The sequence below is a fragment of the Aythya marila genome (genome assembly GCF_965140915.1).
Source record: "Aythya marila genome assembly, chromosome: 1".
Classification (NCBI taxonomy): domain Eukaryota; kingdom Metazoa; phylum Chordata; class Aves; order Anseriformes; family Anatidae; genus Aythya; species Aythya marila.
The window spans coordinates 110067734-110090980 of NC_139042.1; the positions used below are offsets into that span (position 1 = coordinate 110067734).

The 23247-nt window shown below is 47.6% G+C and overlaps 1 protein-coding gene across 1 annotated transcript; it reads left to right on the plus strand.

The window, feature by feature from the left end:
• Positions 1–12767: 12767 nt before the first annotated feature.
• On the plus strand, positions 12768–22900 carry ADPRH (ADP-ribosylarginine hydrolase). Its single transcript, XM_082772942.1, has 4 exons — positions 12768–12942; positions 13776–14122; positions 20106–20466; positions 21182–22900. The coding sequence occupies exons 1-4, from the start codon at positions 12887–12889 to the stop codon at positions 21567–21569; spliced, it is 1152 nt and encodes a 383-aa protein (XP_082629068.1). The 5' UTR covers positions 12768–12886; the 3' UTR covers positions 21570–22900.
• The last annotated feature ends 347 nt before the right edge of the window (positions 22901–23247 follow it).

A 23247-nucleotide genomic window follows, 5' to 3' on the forward strand; every position in this document is an offset into this window, starting at 1 on the left:
CCCTTCTTACCCACCGAGCAATCCAGAGTATCTCAGTGCCCCATTAAGGCTGTCTGGATTGGATACAGAAACCCGAACTCAAGGATGTTATTCTTGGCCAGGGCTGCTTCTCCTTTTCGAAGTATCATGGCTGTTGGTATCCTGTCGTATAGACAGCTCCCTGATTGCGAGGTGATTGCAACAACAGAAACAGCACAGCAGTCAAGTGCTTTGTTCTGCTCTGATCAGAGGCAGAAGTCATAATGCGTCCATCACTTAAAGCTTCCCTAAGCACATGTCCTTGATTCTCAGAAGCCAGCCCTTCAAGCAAGGGGTGTTAGGCAGTCTTAGTCAGGAGTGCTAACAAAGTTGAAGGACTCGTATTGAAGTCCCAGTTCAAAAGAGGCTGCTTTATGTGAGCATGATAACAGGTACTATAAGCCCAGTAATTTACAGGGAAAGTCCCATTGGAATAAGCTTTCTCATGCACTTTAATAAGCCTTCAGCATTTTAACTATGTGTGCTCCAGGGTCAAGTTTAAACATGTGTAAGAAGCATGGCAACTTGAAAAGGGAAGCTTGTATTTAATAAGAAAACGGACTTTAAATTCTGCTAAAAACAATTGCTGTGGAAAAGAGGAAGATGTGAGAACATCATACATACCACATTTTTCCTTTGCTTTCACACAAAACGTTGAGGAAAAAAAGCAGAAAAGACAAGTGAAATTTTGCAGCGTATGTGCTGTGTGGAAGAAATTAACTTCACTAATCAGCACTTGTGGTAGCAATCATTGACACTGGAGGGAAAGACTGTTCAGTTACATCACTACTAGATTTCTCATGTTGACCCACTGAGGATTTTTCCGAATGGCAGGGCCTCCACTGCAGAAACAGCACAATCAGACTTTTGCTATTTTCATCACTTTCTGATTACTGAAAACAATCAAACCACCACCTCCTCCTATTTCTCAGTCAACATCTCACAGCAGAAATATATCAGAAAGAGCAGAAGTGGGTAAATAGTGAAAAACAACACACAGCACATGCTCTCCAATGAGGATTCATAACCACATGCCCTGCTACAGCACTGGGATCCCTTTGGTTGGTGTTAACATGAAGAACGGACATTCCCACCTTTGTTAATCTGAATTCAAAGCATGCCTGCATGCTGTTAGTACAAGGACGTCCAGGCTGAATGGAAAGTATCCAAGATGTGTTTACAGAGATGTACGTCACCAAAAAATCATTGTGCAAGTGCCCTAAAAACATTTTTGTCTGAGAAATGACCCCCATTTCAAAGCAGATTAACATTTCTAGGAAGTATTTTTTCTCAGCATTCGATAGCTCCAATATTTTCATGTGAAATAAAAGGTACACAGAGTAATGAACTGAATTCTGCTGGTAACACTCATCTGTTCATTAGTGGAAGTAAATGACTTTATAGGTTTTTCCTGTAAGAGAAAGACAGAAGGCAGCCTTACTAAACAAGTCCTAATGTCTTGAGAAATTAAGCTGTTCAGACAAAGGTAGGCTGTCTCCTACGCAGTGGCAATAACAAAGGGAAACACTTTGTGGGGAAAGAGGAAAATCCAGCAGTTTCGGGTTACAGAAAATCACTTAATCACTTTCGTCTTACAAAGGAAAATAACAATAACAAAAACCCCACAGCTCAAGAGATTTCTTGCTCTCATTTCTCCCCCTAGCCATCCCCAGCCTTCAGACCATAAAGATGCCAAGATTGGAAGAAGTTAAATGCTTCAACCCAGCACAGATTAGAGCGTAAGTATGATCTTGTTTACAGAAAAAAATAGAACTCTCAGGAAACAATGGCAGGCTTCACTTACACAACCCACTTTCTTCAAGGCAGGACAGATGGCCCTGTCTCCTCAGAACATGGGAAGGAACCACACCTCTCGTGCCCTAGACCCTTTGCTGAGAGATCTCCAAACTCATCTCATCCAAAGATGCCCCTGGGCTATGGCCCACTTCAAGGGGGTTGGCATTTGATGTGCACTGGCCCTCAGGCCAACTGAAGGAGGAAAAATTGTATTAATAAATTAAAATTGCTTAGCAAAGGTTGCACACATTTACTGGGGATCCCTTCCCTAACATCACCCCTTAGATACTGTGCTTCTCCACTGCCCTGGAACCAAGTTCTCAAGGGACCTGGGCTGAAAAAACAGATTGCTTAGCACAGTAATTTGAAGGTCCCAACTGTGCCCTAGTAAGACCAAGACAGAGAGTTGCGGCTATCAGAGTGTGCTGGGAACAGGGGAATTACCAGAAGTACAGCGCCTGACCCTCACCAGAGTCCAGCATATGCAATAACCAGCTGTGGAAATGCCCAGGGCATGCAGTAGTGCTTGGCACCAGCTTGGCCATGCACAGACGGGTGGCATGCTTTGGTGACATGCACCAGAAAGCATGGGTAGTATGTCAGCTGGGCTATATTAAGTCAGAAGTGGTGAATAAATTTTAAACAAAATCTTATGACTCAGAAGCAGGGAAAATAATTAAAGTTAGGCAAATGCAAAATGCACCCACCCTATTTGGCACAATGTAATTTGGTTTAGAGTTGTGGTCAGTGGCATAGGGTCTAGTTGGAGGCCTGTAGCTAGTGATATTCCCGGGGATCAGTACTGGGTCCAGTCCTGTTCAACTTGCTCATCAGTGACCATGGTCTCCAGTAGTCCCTTCCAACCTCAACCGTTTGGTGATTCAGTGAACATATAACTTGAGTCCTGATGCTGTATGGATATCAAATGCTTGCTGCTCAGAAAGCACCAGGGCTTCTTGCCAAAAACAAAATTGTCTTAATAATCTGGGATTAACCTTCTTCAGTCACCCGCACAGCAAACTGTGGGCTCTGTCACTGTGCTCTGCTGTTATGAGACATCACTGTGTGTAACCACCATGCAGAAGAGCCCAGCACGCTCATGTGGCTCGCGTAGAAAAGAGAGAGCGGGTTTCTGCCCTGCAGCATGCAAGCAAGCTAACATCCACAGCCGCCCTCGCTGCCCCCTCTATGTAGTTCCTGCAGGCTCTTCCTTTGCAGCAGGAGTGGTTCACTGGCTTGTAATGGAGAACCCAATCTCCTGTGTTTTCCATCCCAGTGTGTGAAGAGACAGCAGCAAACACCCTGTTTCTCCTTCATAAAGCAGGCTGCACTGACTGCAACAGCTATGCCAGGCAGCCACAGCCCTCAGCAGCAGCAGGCTGTAAGGAAGACATGGGCTGATATTTGGTTTAAAGTTTTTAATACCTATTTCAGCAGAGAGGTGGCTTAAGCTTGGTGGCTGGCTGTACCGTGCGGCAAGTTATGCTTTTTGCTGGTTGCTTCCCGGGCTTCTGCTGCCTCATAAATGTCTGGGAGCCTCAGCCCCATTTCCACAAGCAGCTCAGGCTCCCAGGACACAGGAGTTTTGGGGTGGAAAGCACAGCTGTGGCTGAGGTGGCCTCCTCCCAATGGCACTCATGCTGGCCTAGGCACAGAGAGCAGGCACAAGGCAGCACTGCGTGCAGCAGCACTGGCCGAGTGATCAGGGAGATGCTGCTGAAATGCAGCACCTGGGGGTGCACGCTGGGCTGTATTTTCCATTTTTGCGTTATTACACAGCTGAGATTTGAATGCAGAAGTGCTCAGGCATGAAGAAAGGACCTGCCTGACCTCAGGGGGCTGCTGGAGCCCTGCCCTCTCTGCCGTGGGTGTGAGCAGTGCCAGAGAGCAGCTGAGGACAGCCGGCTCCCTGGAAAGCCTGCCTAATCAGGCATTGTACTACTTGGCACGAGTGACTGGGTCATGGGGAAAGTGATTTTCAACCTGGTTCATATCCCGAAAGGACATGACTGCTCTGTGCTACGTGGGGAACTGAGACAGCCCGTGTGCTCAGTAGGCAAAAAAGAAAGAGTAAGGCTCTGATTCTGCTGTGTCTGAGGGCTTTGTTCCTAGATATTTTGGAGAGGTCCACCAAAGTTCAAGCTGTCCTAATCATAAAACCACAGTGACGACGAGAAACTAAAACACTGCAAAGTAAGCATGTAAGCCTTTAAGCACGTGTCAACACAACAATGCACAGATATGAAAATGCACGTGTAAAAATGAATGAGCTGAGGTATAACATAGCATTTGAAAAAGAGTCTGCCTTCTACATGAGGTCTGCTGGGTGTTTGTCCTGCCAGCTTGGGGAATTGGTAAGTATGACTAAGGGCTGACTCCCTGTTTTGCTTGAGTTTTGCTTGTCAAAATCTTGTTTTGATTTTAGTACCCCCCAGTTAATTCATATTGTACGTGGTTTCTATGCTGCACACTTGCAAGAATCCTGAGAATTATTTCAGTATGATCAGTCAGAGAGAGGGACAAACCTCACCCTGGCACATTCGCCCCTCAGTGATCCCGTGGCATCTGGTTCAACATGCTAACCCAGTGAAAAACTAACTCACTAAAATAGACTTCCTTTTCTGTGCCATCTTGGTGAGATGCATCAATTTCCTGGCGTATCAGACGAGCCCTAGAACCAGCATCAGCAGCAGAACCTGGTGAGTTGAGGTTAGAGAGAAGGGACGGCTATTGATTGCAAACAGAGGGCATGAAATCAGCACCAACTGTCCTATACAACAGTGTGAATACTGCTCTGACATAGATCTGTGTCAGAAACACTGATTTCAATGGGAGTCAGACCCCAAGAGCAGAACTGTATGTGCTCGGTAGAGGGGTTAGTACAAAGAACCTCCAAAACCTCTCTCTGCAGTAAAGTCACGCTGACACCCTGTGGGATAGCTACTCCTCATGTTAGAGTTGTTTTCTTGCCAAACACAACATTTTTTGGCAGATTTACTTATTTAGAGATAGCTATGTATCTGTCCTTGCCGATGTGTCCGCAGACACAGATCGTGCTAATGGGCACACAAATCAGGCACCAACTTGGGAAGTGCAGACTCAAGGTTTTCAGGAAGCAAAGCTCAAAAGGACTCAATTCCAGAAACCTGCCAGGTTGACATTTGAAGGTGGGAGGGGGAGTTCAGGAGACAACAAACAAAAGCAAAAGCCCCCACAACCTAAAACAAGAACCAAACCTGAAAACATTTGAACCTCAAGCCTAAATGTGGTGTCCAGTGTTGGTTTGTTTCTTTTCCCTTTGAACCTAAAAAAGAGTGATTTTCTGTAAGTGCATGCCATGGGACTTCCCCCTTTACATGGGTATCACACTTTTTTGGACAAAACCCTCAGACCTCTGGGGCATGGGTACTTGTTTGTGCCTTCCTGGTGACTTCAGGGACACCATCCACTTGCCGTGAGGTTCAGGTGTGCCTGCCTGTTGAATTCAGCTCCTCCACCAAAATGTTGTCTTCTGCTTATGCCACTGGGAGAGGGCACAGGCTGAGGTGAGGCCCGAGACCTCACCATACTCATGAAATTCCGTGAGAGGAGACAAGGCAATTTCATGGCACAGGTGCTGTGCTTGGCCCGTTCAGCAGGCATGCTAAGGCACATATACATGTATACACACAGATTCCCTCTCTGGCATTGCAGAGCTGAGCTCTTGTTTACTGAAGTATGAGCAGGTATCACTGGCAACCCTGGGATCACCTTTGGAAATAAGAAGAACCTTCATAAACACCCTAAAGTGTCTTCAACCTGAGGAGACCTTATCTCTGCTCAGTTTTCTCCTCAGCTGCACAATGGTGAGGATTCATCATCATTTATGATCAACCAGAACTGCCCTTCCCCTTTACTTTCCAGATGGCAGGGACAAGCTGGGAGCACGATGTCCTACAGCCAGGCTCTGCACACACAAGCTGTGACTTTTTGCTGCTGACTTTCATCCTGCTGCCCTTATTCCAGTCCTCGGTGCCGTCAGCTTTCCTTGCTGCAGGCTGAGTGATCTCTGTAGGGACCAGCCCTTCAGATCTGACCAAATCTGATTGATGCCTGTTTTCTTTCTGGGTAAACAAGATCAGCCCTTTGAGGAGCCCAGTTAATAACCTCTTTCCACCCTGCTTCTTTCCCTTAAGACAGAGCCTCCTGACATCCTTTCTTTAGGTAAATACTTACGATACTCACATTAATCCTGTTTCTCCAGCTTAGTGGTTTTGTCTGTAAGAGCTGTCTTTCCAAAGTCCTCTGTCTATGTAATCAATTATCTTATCAAAAAAAACAACAACAAACAACCCCACCAACCTACCAGGATAGCCTGGCATGAGATAGATAGCCTTGGTAAACTTGTTTTGCACTGTAACTCTTTTTCCATGTACTGAGGCCAGGCTAGTGGGCTGTTTGGAGGCCCTGGCTCATGTAGCTCTCCAGCCTTGGCTGTGTAATGATAGGAACGACCTTTGCTATGCTCCTCTCAGTGGCAGAAATCCTTACCACTGGGCTGTGTTTCCACATGCTATCTCATGAACTTGGGGGCAATGTAGCCCCTCGCTTCCCCCTCCCACCACCCACGCGTACAACCGCCTGCTTTCCAGCTGGTGTGCAATCAGTTCTTCTGGCTGGCTGCCTCCTGCCCGAGGCATGAGGCACTACGGGTTCCTCATCCTGACTCAGTTATGGCTAGACACATTTGTGTCAGGCCAAGCACGGCCTCCCAGGTTTTGCTATCGCAGCCAAAACAAGCCATGCATGGCTGGGTTACATCAAAGCGGCTGCCATGCCAGGGATATTCCGTGGAAAAATGGAAAAGGCTGTGGAGGCTGGGGTAGGATAAGCAACGTTTCATTTCCAGCACATGCAGATGACTGAACAGCATGGAAAAGATCTCACCCTGCGCTGCCTCTTACACCCACCAGCTCTCCGGCAGTAGCTGCTTTGACAGAGCAGAAACCAATGCATTTCCCACATCCAGCACACACCTGTCCTGACACAAAGCCTGGTCCCTGAGCTCATGCTCTTGTCACATCCGTGTCAAACAAGAAGCTGTTTGGCGTTCTTGCTCCTGAGGGCTTGGGCGGAAGCACAAGGGAGGGGTCTTCTATAAAGAGTGTTTCCTCCCGTCTGATCCACATTGAGGGATTCGTAGAATCATACAGCCATAAACTGGGTTGGAAGGAACCTTAGGGATCATCCAGCTCTAATCCCCTGCCATGGGTAGGGACACCTCCCACCAGCCCAGGCTGCCCGAAGCCCCATCCAGCCTGGCCTTGAGCACCTCCAGGGATGGGGCAGCCACAGCTGCTCTGGGCAACATGTTCCTGTGAGGAAGAGGTGGTGCAGAGCCACTGTCCGTGTGTTGTATGAACCCAGGGAATACTGGGTTCATGAAACTGGGTTCATGTGAAACCAGGGAATACAAAAGGAGCAGCATCTTGGTTTCCACACCTCCCTGTGCCTGCTGGGGCTGTGATTTCCTTAACTTTCAAATGACTTTTGACAACGTGTGGTCTAACAGGCATCACCAGTCAAATATGTTTGTTTTTCTTCCCAAGCCAGATCCTCTTTTCGCTATCTTGCAGGTCTGTGCAGCCATCTACTTGGCAGATCAGTGACAGGTCATCTCCTCCCAGATCTCACATGCTATCTGTTTTAAAAGCAAGAGGTTTCGTAGTTAGCAACAGCCTCTGCCTAGTGATTGCCGTCAAGGGTTCACCCATCCTTCCTGCCAGACCAGGGCCTTCCTGGGGGCAGCACAGAGGTGCCTTTTGTGGCCTCCTCCAAAGGCGTTGCTCCTCTGCGAGCGTGGGTACATGCATGGGGTGCGTGTGAGTTCGGAAGTGGGGAGGGCAACTTACACCACCTCCCCGCCCCTCGTTCCAGCAGGACTTCTCCACGCATCAGGGCAGTGCCACCATTGAATTGCATCACAGAAAGTGCGTAAGTAGAGAAAGGAAGCAGGCAGATATTTTTAAGCCTCATCAGACCAATGGATACAACAGCGTTCAGTGAGCTTGTTCATGTGTTCCTCTTCTGTCACACACCAGCACTTCCCAATTCTCTGAAATCCAATTCATGAAGAATCAAATGCAGAAGTAAACTTTAAAATGTCGTGCCTTGCCATCCTTTCTGCTAAGCATTTTCCCACTAATTCTATGACCCTTTGTTATTTGGTATACGGCTACAAATGGGAGTCTTTCCAAGGAATGGCAGAGTTTTAGGGGGAGCTGGTGAAGAAACAGCCCGAAGAGAAAGACAAGAGAAGAGGCTCAGGTCACAACCCAGCATAAGAGAAATCCCACTGGTGGAAAACAACCACCCAATCAAGTAACTCAAAGACACCACAGGGCTTTTCCTAACCTATCATATCTAGGATTTTGCCTACTTTCAGTTTAAGTCATTCAAGTTAAGGAAAGTCATCCTTCAGCCCGGCAGGTCCTGGTGCTGTAAGTGCTCCCTGATAAGCTAACGGGAATTTCTCAACACCATTCCCACACGTCTGCTCCCCCAGGCCTCATCCAGTGCCCCCATCTCTACCCCACTCAAGTTAGCTGACTCTGGTAGGATGGAGACCCAAGTGGGCTTTACGCTGCAGGCGGATGACCCTCACCAAGAGCCTTCAAATTATCCTGCTGGTGGTTGTGGATTGAGCTGGCCATAAGGCAGGCTTGGTGGGCCCCTCTGCTCGCAGGCACGACACCCCTCCAGTGTGTTCCCCAGCCCCTACATACTCTGAAAGGACACAGGTGCAACTGCCAGCAGTTCATGGAAAGAAAGCAGCCCACAAACGCCTTCGTACTGCAGGTGGGGAGCACAGTGCCAGCACTGGCACACGACTGAAAATGAATATGTCACTTTATTTACATCAAGGAGCAACTAGCCCGCCAGCCCCAGAGCCTCATATCTGCCGCTTGAGCCAAATCCCACATCCGCAGCAGCTGACCAGGATTGCTTCACTGACTTCCCCGGGCTCATAAGCAGGACCTGCAGTCTGCCAGGGTGGTTCCTGTCCCCATACATTCCAATTTGCCAAAAAGACAGCTATAAACCCAGCGGAGAGGTGGTAAAGATGAATTTGCAGTTCTTTTTACCAGATTTGGATGAGGGAGAGGTGATTGCAGCCCTCAGCTCATCCAGGAGCTGACAACCCTGGGATTGACATTCCTGGATATCCCTGGTGGCCATCTCAACGCCTCTCTCTCTGTGGTGAAGAAATTGATTTTTTTTTCCCATTTATCTTCTACCCTGAAGAACCGCGGTTACTTGAAACAGTTTTTTTTTCCCCCTATTTTTTTAAATGCATGTTAAAATGGCTTTTGGAAGCACTCTGTAGAGAGGTGCAGGTAACACAACGCACAGATCACACTAATTTTTCAGTTTCCTCTTTGCCCCGGCCAGAAGCTCCCTCAGACGGTTTGTAGAAGGAGCTTGGAAAGAAAGAGGCAGATACTTCTACAATGCAATTTTGTTTCCTGAATGAGAGGCTGAAGAGCAGTATTCCCTGAAGCCAAGTCGGTCACACGGAGGGACTTCCTCTGCTGTGCTCTCTAAAAGCTGCTTCAGCCAAGTCCTTCAAAACTTCTCTTGTCAATCCCCCAAAACACCCACACAGGATCCCATTTCCAGGCAAAAACACCTCTGTACTGGCTTTCCCTCAGACACAGGCTGTGTTTGGAGTCGAGGCACTTGCCTGCTTACTCAGTCGTGCTTCCCTGGACAGCACCAAGCGAGGTGGGAGCCCCCCGCTGTCATGACCACGGGAAGGCAGGCAGCAAGAAGAGTCTTTGCCCCACCAGATGGAGAAGCTGAGGCAGAAAGCTCCTCAGGTGAAGGAAGGGCAGGGCCAGAAGCACCTGCTGATGCTGGCTGCAGCCACCAAGCCAGACTGAGTGCAGCAGCCCCAGCTGCCCCATGACGGCGAGCATCATGCGCAGGGTCACGCACCACCACCTCACCTCCACTCAGCCCATGGAGGGCTGCAGCGAACTCTCCAGGTCCCCAGCAGCCCTCACGTGGCCCTGGAGGCTCCTGCTTTGAATGTCGGTCACCGCGTGTTGCAGTGTGTTGTTATTTACTGGCCAGTGACAAAGAAAGACGCACACCTGGGGACTGAGAGCTAGGGTAAGCCCAGAAGTATTTCCCCACTCAGAAAAAAAATGCCAGCTGTCATTACAGAGAAAAAAAAAAAGTGCTATTAAAAGAAGGAAAGACTGCTAGAGATTGGCCCTGGTCCAAAATGAACATGTGTGAGGGCCCAAAAGACTCTTTGGAAAGCCACCTTTTAATATAAGGGGCAAGGGAAAGGTTCACACTAGAGGTGAAGAATGGAAATCCCAGATGGCCCCTTGCAGCCCCATTTCAGGGACAGCCGTAGGGTTTAGAACAGAGGCACTGCCAGGTTCAAGAGAGCACAAGTTTGAGCTGCCATCATGTGTTTTTAATTTGCACATTATTCTAGATCTTGGCCTGAAGGCCTCAAGTAGTTCTGTGGAAATGTCCCACAGGGTCTAAACCTGCACATGGTCCCAACACTGCAGTCTGCCCTTCACAGCCCCCCAGAGTCAGGCTCATCTAGAAAAGGCACATTTTTTTTTAGTCAGAGAGAATTACCCTTTTTTTCCAGATGAACATGAAGGAAAATTCTGAGTCTAAGCAAGTACTAACCACAGTGTCCAACACATGGCAGGGACATGTCAGTGAGCTTCTCCAAGGTGGTACTTTCCAGAAGGCATATCCTGGCCGTAGGTCCACCACAACCTAAATTTTCATTTAAAAAAAAAAAAAAAAAAAAAAAAAAAAAAAAAACCAGAAAGGTGCAATATCATGAGTCTTTAACTTTTTGCATGGCTTATAAACAGAAGGTCACCCTTGCCAAATGGGTCCCCACCTTCCCGTGCTGTTGGATGAGTCAGGGCAATGCTGCCCTGCACCAACCCCAGGCTGGTGGTGTGCCTGATGGACAGCGCTCTCTTCATGCATCCCACAGGGTCCCTTTGGGATTAACACATTCATTCAAGCCTGAAAATTGCCCCTCTCCTTACCCCATGCTTGCAGGCTCCTGATGATGGCTCCAGCTGGTAGTTGCTCTGCTGCTGCCTGTCAGTGAGTAAGTCTCATTGTTTTTTGGTGACACATGTGAGATGTTGCTTAGCTCCAAAGCATGTTTTGGTTTCATTTTTTAGGAATCTGAAAGAGATCAGGAACCAGAAAACAGTGGCATGATCTGAAGATTTCAGTGCCACAGGTATTTTGTGCTAACGCAGAGGAGTGCTCTCATTTTCCTGGCCATTTGGGGAACCCTGCAACATTCTTTTCTTCTGCCCTTACTGCTGCAGCAGAAGCCCTTCCTCACAGAGAACCAGCAAAAAGCAGGAGGGGTTTTCCCTCTCGCAAGCCCAAACCTTAGGAGACAAAAGCCCTGTTTTGCTTTTAAGCATAGGAACAGCCTGAGTAAATTCTGAGCTGCTCTGTATAAAACAGACCCAAGCAGAAAAGGTCAGCAGGCACCACTGGCTCTGCTGATACACCAGAAACTTCTTTTCCCACTTTCTTTTCTGTTACTATTTTCTGTACCAGATACTTCTGAAACTCCACATCTACAGCAGGGTGGCAGAGAAGCAGTAAATATCTGAATGGACACTGAATACCAAACAGCCGAGGCCACCGGGGTGGACGCTCCAGCACAGCTCAGCGTTCTCAGCTACCTAAAATCCCCCAGGGCCCAGCTCCAGCTGGCTCTCTTACTTGCCCCCAAATTCCCCAGGGACTCTGCTCTGGCCCGGCACTGCAGTCTTGATTGCCCTGAAATCCCCCAGGGCTGCAGCTCTAAAACTACCACTGCTTTCTCTCATAGCCATGGGGGAATTTTTTATTTTGATTTTTTTTTTTCATATGTAAGAGCTGTTGGTACCTTCTTACATGAATCAGGGCTCCAGAGATGCGGCATGCGCCTGTCAAGGGACCATGATTTGATGAGAAGGTTCAGCCTCTGCAAATGGTGGTCCAAGCCATGCTTATTCTTATTTCTTGCTCCTACTTCCTTTTTCCTTTTCCTTCTTTGCCCATTCAGTAGACACCCTCAGCTACACAGCCACCACCAGCATAAAAAAAAAGAAGTGTAAAACTTGTAGGAGGCAATGGTGTCATCAAGCACTTTGAGATGCAAAGAAGCAGGACCACCAACACAAGACAAAGCAGGTATCTGTCCAGAGGAGGCCTGGGTCTGTGAGGGGTTTGTGCTGCCCCATACAGAGCTCCAGGTAAATGCTGGAGACTTGCAGGGCCCAGGGGATAACTTGCGCTGGCACCCAGGAGGAGACTGGTGGTCTGGCTAAAAGGGGTATGTGTGTGCTCAGGAAAATAGTGCATAGCTTCAACAGAGAAGCAAAGGAGGGGATGCCAAAAATCTGTCATTTTTACTATTTTATATTCATTTTATTTTATTTTATTTTATTTTAAGAAAATAATCATCTCCACGTGGTGACTTCATTTCCAAATTGACTGTATGGCTCCTAAGGGCACAAAGACAGACTAGAACCCCAAAAATGAAAGGGGGGAGGTGTGGGAGGGAAAGCGGGGGCTGGCCAGGAGCACACCAGGGGGCTGAGCAGCAAAACCACAAGGCAGGGGACACCCCAGGAGCGAAGCCCGGCAGTGTGGCGGCAGTGGGGTCGGTGAAGGCTGGTGCTCCCCTCCGCCGCCACCCTGCTGGCCTCGGTCTTCCCCCCACCCCAAGCAGTGACCGGGGACATGGCCGCTGTGGTGGCTTGTGCCAGAGGGTGGCTGCGGGGCTTGCTCGGTGGCCCTGCTGCAGCTGCTCTGTGTCTGGAGAGGGATCTCAGGGCTGTGCTGGCAGAGCAAGCCTTCCGCCTTCCTCCCCCTCTTCCCGGGCCGGGCCTGTCGCGGCGGTGGTGACGCAGGAAAGAGGACGTACTGCGCCATCACCGCTGCCGCCATCCTGGAGGCCTCAGCCGGGTAGCCTTGGGAGAGGTGCTGGTGGCAGGGCCCGGTATCCTTGGCTCGGCACCGTGTCCTGCCAATGGTTGGGCGAGGGGGTGTGACGAGCCAGCACCCTGCCTTCGGCATCCTGGCCGTGTAAGTCCCGACAGGCTGCAACAGCGCTGTGCAGCGGGAAGCAGCCTCCTCTCCCCCCGGCCAGGCGAATTACGTGCTTAACTTCAGAGCGGTTTTTTAGTAGCTTAATTTCTTCGCTGTGCCTCTGGTTTTCTTTCTGCATTTTTCCTGGGTCATGTGACAAAGGGAGACTTACAGGATCCTTAGCGCATATCGAGGCATAGAAGCAAAAAGCAGCAGACCCAGAAGTGTTTTGGCTGGGGGGGGGGGGGGGGGGGGGGGGGAAGTGTTGCTTAAAATATCCGCTGGAGTGCCTGGTTTTGCCTGTAAGAGCACACGTTTCTGTAGCCAGCCTCCGGAGATGGGCCAGCTGTTGGTCAGAGCCCCTCTCTGCCACTTGTACCAGGCTCTGCCTTATGCTGCTAAGGGTGAATGGACTGGTGGGTAAAAGCGGGCTTCACTCTCAAGTTATTCTCATGGTACGAAAATCACAGGAAGCCTGATCCTATCTCCTTACTCCTGTGGGTTATATCTGGAGAAAATGTGGGTTTCCCTTACTTCCCTACGCATTTCTGCAGTACTGCCATTGCATTTTGGTCCCTGAACACACAGTATCATCCTGGCCGGCTGCTGCCCCGGCAGGACATGCCCTGCTCTCCCTGCCTCAGGGCCAGGGGGATGCGTGTGCTTTGAAGGAACATCATCTCTGAGGGAGATGCAAGTGCTAGGCCACAAATCCAGGCTACTGGAGGTTAGTAGTAGAGGCTTGTACTGAACTGAGAAAATTTTTCTTTACTATCCTCCTCTCTCTCTCTTTTTTTTTTTTTTTTTTTTTTTTTTTTTTTTCTTCATAGTACTTTCTGCATTGAAGCAGTCCTGGGGCAAAAATTTTGTCCTAAGGAGATGGAAAACTACGTGGCATCTATGGTGCTGAGTGCACTTGGAGACACGCTGGGCTACTACAATGGGAAATGGGAGTTCCTGCAGCACGGCCCAACCATCCACAAGGAGCTGGCGGAGATGGGCGGGCTCAGCAACATCAGCATCAAAGGCTGGAAAGTCAGCGATGACACAGTGATGCACCTGGCCACAGCCGAAGCGCTGGTAGCTGCTGGGAAAAATCCACGTTTAGAGCATCTCTATTCCCTGATTGCAAATAACTACAAGGAGTGCATGAATGACATGGAAGGCAGAGCTCCAGGTAACCTCTCCGCTATGTCACCTTGGCAGAGCTGTCCTCTGGCCCTCTCTCCTTGTGGCTACTGACTCTCGCGTTCATGCTGCTTGGAGCCAAGGCTGGCCCTGCTTCTGCCCAGCTTCTCACCTTAAGGCTCTGCTTTTGGCTGTTTATAGATGTAGCATTAATTGTATTTTTTGTACAGCCAAAAGTTTTCTACACTCAGTAACTCTTTCAGGATGAATTGAGAATAGAAAAAGGCAGGCTGAAGTGTTTGGGCCATCTCAGAACTAGATGAGAAAAGATACTGTTTTGCCCACATTTATAAGACATTCTTACAGGTGTGTTTGAGGCCTGGCCTTGAACTCATGAGAGGAATGAGAGGGTTTTCCACTGGTGAATGCTGTTTTTATTATTATTATTTATTATTATTATTATTTTTTACTGTCTTTTCCTACACCCTTGGAGGAAAAACACAAATTCAGTCATGTATAATGTGCATCTTGAAATGCTGTGTTAACACCTCTAAACAGAGCATTAATAGAGAACTTATTTTAACAAATGCAATAAATTACACATAAAAAATATTTAAAGGCAGGGAAATCCCTGCTTGGAATAATTAAGTTCATTAAACCCAAAGTCTACCTTTGGCTAGCTCTGAATGGCTACTTTCTGCAACTGGACAGTCAGGCCACATTTAAGATCTCTGAACCTTGTAGGTCCAGCCTCTCTCATTTCTTGGCACGACCACAGTGCTGCCAAGTTTGGGGCACGAGTTGCAAGGACTGGCAATGCATAGCAGCGTTTGGGAAGGATACGTTGACAGGCTGCAATATCCAAGCTGCATGCCATGTATTTCTGCAGATCCTGGTTCACCCAGGCCTGCTTACCCAGCATCTCCCTGAGGTCCCCATCTCTCTCTGCAGATGGCCCAGCCTCCTGCAGATGCTTGAAATAAACTTAAATAGGATCTTCAGAGGCTGGGCCTCTACTTTGGCTAGTCCATGCAGGATAAGTGTCAGGAAACACTCAAATGCTGCAATGCTATACAAAGTTTTAAAAATGAAAAATGTTCGGCTGGACTCATGCCTATCTGGATTGGCCAAAATATAGCACGAATGTTCTGTCTTGACATTAAAAGACATTTTCCTGGGAAAGACCAAATCCTGCATTGTTCTCATTGGTAAGCCAGATAAGAAACTTGAGCAGGAAAGTGTTCTGCGTACCTTTCCGCAGCCACTGCTTATCCTCATCGCCAGGACTGAAATATCAGCATTCAGTAAGACAGATAATTTCAGTTGTCAGTGTAGATTAATTAATAAAATATTTAAGAAGAGGTAATGATGCTTGCCAGGATAGCAGCAGCCAGCAGGTTAAAATTTTGACAGAATTATTGCTGTTTTGGCAAAGGAGCAACTTGTAAGTCCCCTAGCTGATGGGGTCTGCCAAGGTGGACCAACCACAGCTGTCAGAGAGACAGCACCTGGAAGTTATTTTTGTCTCTGATACCTAAGCTTGGTGACTACAATCTGAGACGAAAAGGAGAAGAGCCTAAAATTGGAATGTTAGTAATTAATAGCTAAGTATAATAGCACACCTGCTGCAGTCCATATGTGAGTAACCAGGCTGCAGCATGCCCACAAGCAGCTCCCATTTGGAAGTAAGGGATCTCAAAGTAAATTTGCTATGGTGACTAATTGGAGTGACAAAAGGTCAGGTTATTTGGCTGAACAAAGAGATGCAAATTCTTCTGTGAGCACTGGTTCCACAGATGCTTGCCTCATAAAATTCTGCTATGGAGAGAAAGTAGCATGGAAAAAAATGGAAATCTGCTGAAAATGCTCTTGCAACAGCATTCAGGAGTTCTCCTGCTGCAGCCACAGGAAAGGAGTTGAACAGGTCTTAGCCTCTGAGAGCTTAAATCTGACACTTAGCTACCTAATGTTCACTGCCTTACTACAAAAGGGAACACCTAATCCATATCCTCAGAAGCTGTCTGCATTCCAGGGTCTCCATGTTGTATTTGTAAATAATAATGATAGACGTTGCATGTCAGTAACTTCTTAAGGCATTTCAGAGTAAATAGATGATAACTGAAAACAGAACCTGAGATGATGCTCTTCTGAACAGATTAAATACTCACTGGGGAATTGCAGCTTTTAAGGCTGAGAATGGAAAGTTGCCGCTGCAACTTTCACCCAATAGAGAGGAGATTCCCCTAGAATAGTGGGGGAAAGTCACATTGTTCACCCACACAAGGAAAGCCAGACCTGAAAATCAAAACCCACAGTAACAAAGGGATTCCCACATCTTTATTAGTCACCAGAAGGCCACAGTGGGGTCCCTCAAATAAGCAGCCCCAAGAGAGAAGAGCAGTCTATCTCACTGTCTTAATGGCAAATTAATCCCTACATCCATTATTGCTCTTTGTGATGTGCCACAGGCCCAAATTCATTGTTCTTTGCAGATAGCAAAGCCAATGAATTAAGTGACACAAGAATGGCCATATTTCTTTTTCCATAATGTTACACTTGCCTGCAAAGATCTCCAGGAAACCTTCTGCTTCAAAGCTGTTGCCTGTTGCTCTGTTCCTTTTGGTCTAAGTCCTCTACCTATAGAATTTTTTGTGACTATGTCATTGTTTGAACTCACCTTTATTATGTTTACTGACAGACCCTAACCAGCTGGTACTGTGCTGTTACTGCTCCCAGCACATGCCTGTGCTCATGAAAAGTCAAAATAAATGGCACAGAAGCCTAAAAGCCTATTCCAGAAATAGCATCCAGCTGTACATGAAACTTTTCCAGATTGGCTTTTTTTTTTCACAGTGCTTTTTGCTTGCATTTCTTTTTTCCTTAAAACAGTATTACATTTAGTTTAGTTTGCATGGATTTCCTAACCAGGATTTGGTAAGTGTCCAAGATAGAATTTCTGGATTCAGAAACTCCCACAAGAGTGTTTTTTGTTTGTTTGTTTGTTTGTTTGTTTTTAATCCAGTTTAAAAAAAGGCCTAACAGCATGTTTTCAACTTAGTCTTCCTTAATCAGATTTCGAATGCTTTAATATTTTAATTGTTTAAAAGCATGAGGATAATACTTGCAATACATCACTTCTTAAATCACCAGAGTCCTACCTGTTGTATGCTGGTATGATTTACAATTTTTTTTTCATTTGCATGTTATGAGAAGTAATTTCCTAGAGTAATATGTACAGGCTTAAAGCTGCAATCAAATGTCTGCTTGCTATTGCAAAATAACAAGTCTTTCTTTACAGTTTAAGCTTTGTCATCTTCCTCATTTTTCTTTGGTAATAGCTAATGAACGATCTCTCTGCTTATCAAGCACTGAGTTGCCTGGTCCCAACGTGTCTAAACATGTCCTGATGAAATGCCCTTCTTGCAGTTCCAAGAAGATTACAGAGTTCATTTTTTTGGTGCATATTTTGATTTTGAGTTATCCTAATCCCTTTGCTCTTTCCCTTTCCTCTCGTCTTTCTGCCAGAAAGTCTGTTTTACCAAGTACATACAAATATGATAATTAGCACAGCTTTTTTAAAGCTTAGTTTTGTTTGACTGGATCTTTTTAGGTCCCATGTAGGTCTAAGTGCAATGCTTAGTATATTTAGATTTGTAAAGTGCTTCAATTTTGTGTTAATCATAACACAGTTAGAAATTATACTGATAGCACTCTTAATGATTTTAATAAATAGCAGCCAGCACTGAATTAATAAACTACACAGAAAGCATATTTAGAGGCTTGAGTGCATGCCCACTTTGAGACACCACAGAAATAACCTGCTTGGCAATTCAGTAAAAGGTTGGTGACCATCAGTGCTGGTGGAGCCCAGTGCCACCCCTATCAAATGCTGTGCTTGCTGCTGCTTCCAGCAGAAAGACACAGCCCTGCAGTTTTCACTCTAAGTCACCCAGAGGAAGGCTGCATAAAGAACATCTGGACTGATCCAGGGGCTGGCTGGCTGTGTGGGACAGCAAAACCAGCAGGCCTTGTCTACCAGTGTGACGCCAGCATCACAGCAGAGGCCGGTGTGCAGGCACACCAGGCAGGGCTGAGGCTGGTGAGATGGCAGCTCTGCTTTGTGCCAGTGTCACACTGCGGGGAATTCATGAGAATGAAAGTAGCCTGACAGTGTGGGCTGCACTGGTCGACAACCCTTTTTTTTTTCCGGTGGGGAAGCCTTGCATATGCTGTTCCCATTCTCAAAATTTATTTCCGATGACAGTCTGGTTGCAGAAATAGTGTGAGAGCAACAGGACAGAGCTACTTTTTCAGTTTGAGACGCACTGAGCTGGTCCACCAGAGCACAGTGGGCTGTACCCTGTGCTGATTTAATATGCATGTAATGCACCAACACTGTCAGAAGAGAAGGATGCTACAGAAACGTAGACCAGAACTGTGAAAGGATCCATGTGACACTATTACTGACAGTGGACAACCAATGCTAGCACTGCTGGTATGTGGCCAGGAGCCAATCTTAAAACTGTACTTGGATTTGGAGGTATTTTTGTTACAAGGGTGCTGTAAATGCCATGTGCTGGTAAAACAGACTGACGTACACCAAATCCTACTGCCAAGCAAGGTAGAAGAGGATCAGAGATAATGTAGTATTTGAAACCTATTTCCTCTTCCTTGCACACAAGCATTCAGGCTTCGCACTTAAAATTTTTTCTTGGTCTTTGCCAGGGAAGGTTGCTGGGCTCTGAAATGTAATTGTGCAGGTGGCTTTAACCTATGAAGGGGCTATACTAACATGAGCATTATCAAAGCAGCAGCACTGGAAGAAGCAGAGTCACTTCAAACAATAAATAGCAGAACTAAGAAAGGGATGGAGGTGCGCAGCGAGGAGTTAATGTGTGGCTTCCCACCTGAAGAAGGGCGAAGTTGGACTGGGGTGTCCACTTAGAGCAGAAGACTGAAGAGAAGAGCCGAAGTATATACAGCCTGGAATAACATGGTGAATCGGTAGTTGTTATTTCTTGCAATTAAAAAAAAATCAGAGGGGAATTTAAGGAAATTGTCAAATGGCAGTTTAAAATAAAAGGAAACACTTTGCATAACCAAATCGTGGCTCAGATTACCATAGGATGTTAGAGGAGGCTGAAAGCATGCGCGGGTTCCAGAAAACAAGGGCAGCTCAGGGCTGCTAGGTCCACTGGGTGTTACTGAACGTCATCCTTTGGACCCAACTTGAGACTCAGGACGACTCCTCTGTCTGCTGAAAGCCATATGGGTGTTCTCAGGAAAACATTGCAGCTGCCACATTTTTTGTAGTTTTTCCATAGATATCTGCTGGTGGCTATGTTCAGAGAGCAGCTGGGCTGGGCAAACCTTTCAATTGACATAATACAGTTACTCTTCAGCTTATTTAGGAGAAATACAGCAAAGCTACTCATGCAAAACCCTGTTGCAGTGAGGAAAGTACAGTGTTCCTCACTTTCTGACAAACTTAAACTGCAGCAAGGGAGATCTGGGTTTATTGCAGGGAATATTTCCTAGCAGTGAGGCAGAGAAGTTAAGCACCTGCCAGGAAAACAGCAGAGGCACTTAGTCTTGCTTTGGGTCTGGATCAACGTGATCTGATGGATTTCCAAATCTTCCTTCTGTTTATGGATATCTAGATATCTATTGTGCATAATATACCTTGTTTAGATAGTATAAATGTTTTATAGATGCTATTAAGCAAGCAACATCAAATGTAAATAGTGACAATATAAATTGCATAAATAAAAAATCAGCAGTGGGGTGGTTTTTACCACCCTGGGTTTTATAATTATTTTCACAAACTGGAATTATCGTGTCTGCTTGAGAAAACGCAGGGTGTAGTGGCAATTTAAGGCAAGAGCCAGACGCGAGCAGACAATTTCTGCGTTTATAGGGAAGCCTGAATCCCTTCCACAGGGCAATGCCCTCCTGCCCTGCCTGTCTTCCCCTGGTTTCCATGCTACAGAACACTATCTCTGCATGACGTGTGGTTCTTCCTCCCTGCTCAGGTGCCACGTGTCAGAAAAACGCTCTGAATCTGAAACCGGATAAGCCGGATGGCTGGAGGATCCCCTTCAGCCCCAAAGGTGGAGGCTGCGGGGCTGCCATGCGCTCCATGTGCATCGGCCTGCGCTTCCGCCGCCCTGACGAGCTGGACACGCTGGTGCAAGTCAGCATTGAGAGCGGCCGGATGACCCACCACCATCCCACCGGCTACCTGGGGTCCCTGGCCTCGGCCCTCTTCACGGCTTTTGCGGTGAACAACGTGCCCCCACTGGCCTGGGGGAAGAAGCTGCTGGAGGTGCTGCCGCGTGCCAAGGCCTACGTGCGGGACACTGGCTTCTTCGTGGAGGAGAACATGGGGCAATGGTGAGCTGCACTGCTGCCGCCAGGCTTTGTTAAAATTAAAATAAACCTCATGTACGGGAGGGTGAGTGCTGTTTACACCTAAGTCTGAGTAATCACATTATGGTTCACTCGGAGAGCAGCGCATGCCTACCACGGGATCCAGTCGGTTCAGAAAGTCTCTGATGTCCCCCAGGAGAAAAATACACCTAACATAACAAAAAATCGGCAGGTTGTTTTAGTGTCATGTAGCTTTGACATTTTTTGGATCCAATATGAGGCAGCTAACTTGCCATCTCAACCATGACCTGATGAAAGATGGGAACCAGGGCTGGGGAAGAGCACCAGGTCTAGGGCTGAGCTCAGTCTGAAAGTCGTAACCAAATCTGGATGCGCATTCAGCGTGGCTCTGTGCACAGACACGGGCAGAGGTACGCTGAGTTTGTGAGGATGACTCAGTTCTCGGTCTGAGCCTTCGAATCCTTTGCAGCGCAACAGTGGCAGGTGGTGGGCTGCCTTCTCCCATGTGGCTGGAGGAAGGGGAAATCTAACTCACTGAAATGTGTCCTTGTGCCTCTTACTGTAAATCCTGTCCCTTGTTTGGCAAACAGGGGACGCCTACCATTTTGCTGAGCTGCTGCTCCGGTCTCTCTCGGCGCCGCGTTTTCTGGCGGCTGGGTGTGTGCTCCTGCAGCAGGACTTCTTTCACACCCCCTCTGTCCCATGCCCTCTTCTGCAGGTACTACTTCGAGGAGCAATGGAAAAAATACCTGGCGAAGAGAGGCATCTTGGACGGGGTCTCGCTGCCCACCTTCCCCTCCAAGTACGGCGTGGAAGAGAGAGACTCCTTCTACACCTCCCTCAGCTACGACGGCTGGGCAGGCAGCAGTGGGCACGACGCCCCCATGATCGCCTACGATGCACTGCTGGGTGCGGGGGACTCCTGGACAGAGCTGGCCCACCGGGCCTTCTTCCATGCGGGAGACAGCGACTCCACCGCCGCCATTGCGGCCTGCTGGTGGGGGGCCATGCACGGCTTTCGGGGGGTCGCCACCTCCCTCTATGCCCCCCTGGAGTACAGGGAACGCCTGGAGAAGGTGGGCAAGGACTTGTACCACCTCACCTAGGTAGGGGTGGAAGGACCACCCCCCTGGGAAGCATGCTTACGCCACCTGCTGCCTTTTGCTTAATGTACTTGAACGTAGGTAGACCTGTGTGAGGCTCGTGTTTTCTGCTTGCGTGTGCTGGTGTGGCAGTGAGGCAACTGTGGTGTTTGGGAGCGTTGAGAGGGGAGCATCTGTAGCATTAAAAGCTCTCCTTTGCACAGTGATTGTAGCAGATACAGCCCAAGATAACCCGCTAGGAGAGAGGGAGGGAGCAAACAGCTAGCTGCCTCAGGGACAAGAGAGTTTTCTCATGTGGTTATTTTAGTGGATGGTATTTTTTATTCTAAATAAATACCCAGAGAGGGATGTGTGGGTTTTGGTCGATAGCAAGTTGAATATGAGCCAGCAGTGCGTCCTGGAAGCCAGGAGGGCCAACCGTATCCTGGGGTGCATCAAGCACAGCATCACTAGTCAGTCGAGGGAGGTGATTGTCCTGCTCTACTCTGCGCGGCCTCACCTCGAGTGCTGTGTGCAGTTCTGGGCACCACAGTACAAGAAGGACATTAAACTCTTGGAGACTGTCCAGAGGAGGGCGACGAAGATGGTGAAGGGCCTAGAGGGGAGGACATATGAGGAGTGGCTGAGGGCACTGGGCCTGTTCAGCCTGGAGAAGGGGAGGCTGAGGGGGGACTTCGTCACGGTCTACAAGTTTCTCACGAGGGGGAGTGGAGGGGTAGGCACTGATCTGTGCTCTTTAGTGACCAGTGATAGGACCCAAGGGAATGGTGTCAAGCTGTGACAGGGGAGGTTCAGGCTGGCAACCAGGAAGAGGTTCTTCACTGAGAGGGTTGTCGCACACTGGAACAGGCTCCCCAGGGACGCAGTCACAGCACCAAGCCTGTCGGAGTTTAAAAAGCATTTGGACTGTGCTCTCAGTCATACGGTCTGAATTTTTGGGTAGACCTGTGAAGAGTTGAACTCAACGATCCTTGAGGGTCCCTACCAGCTTGGGATATTCTGATTCTATGAATACTGGAAAAAAAAAAAATGCATCTACTGGCTTCTGCATTGCAAATGCATTTTGCACAATTTCACAGTGATTTTGCTGTATGTGTAAGAATATATCAAGATTCCCTCTTTCATTTAACCAGGGAGTTCAATCCTACTGACTAAACCCTTGTGGAAGGTAAAGGTGGGTAAAGAGAGAATTAAGATGTTGCATTTTTCATCAACTTAGGTAGTGAACTACAGTCTTATGCTTCCATCAAGAATATTAATATTTGCTTACTATTTACCATGTATTATTCTATTAAAAAATGCTTCTTCAAATCCAGACTACTTCAGTGAAAAGTGATTACCATTTTAAGAGCAATTTCAAAACCAGTGTTCAGTAAATAGCCCTGGCATGTCTCTGTTAAATACTGTATGCTACGATGGGATGAATGAAAGGATGGGAGGAGACAGTATGTCTGAAGAGCCAGAAGGTGCAAGGTGGCTGCAAGCTTCATCATGGATGAGTAGAGATGTACTGCTGGGGAGGGAGGAGAACTGGTGCATCAAGAAGCATGGGTGGAAGGAGAGGCTGCCTAAAAGGGGGAACTGGCTTGGGAGTTCAGCACACCTTTATGTAGGGACTGTGCATAAAGGTACAACAAAAGCCCAAATCAGACAAAAACCAGCAGCAGTATGAATCACAATT

What these genes read in the sequence shown, in the direction of transcription:
- ADPRH (XM_082772942.1), top strand. Translation starts at nt 12,887, where the DNA reads ATGGTTGGGCGAGGGGGTGTGACGAGCCAGCACCCTGCCTTCGGCATC. An exon ending in GCCTTCGGCATCCTGGCCGT is followed by an intron (nt 12,943 to 13,775) that starts GTAAGTCCCGAC and finishes TTTTCTTCATAG; the next exon opens with TACTTTCTGCATTGAAGCAG. An exon ending in CATGGAAGGCAGAGCTCCAG is followed by an intron (nt 14,123 to 20,105) that starts GTAACCTCTCCG and finishes CTCCCTGCTCAG; the next exon opens with GTGCCACGTGTCAGAAAAAC.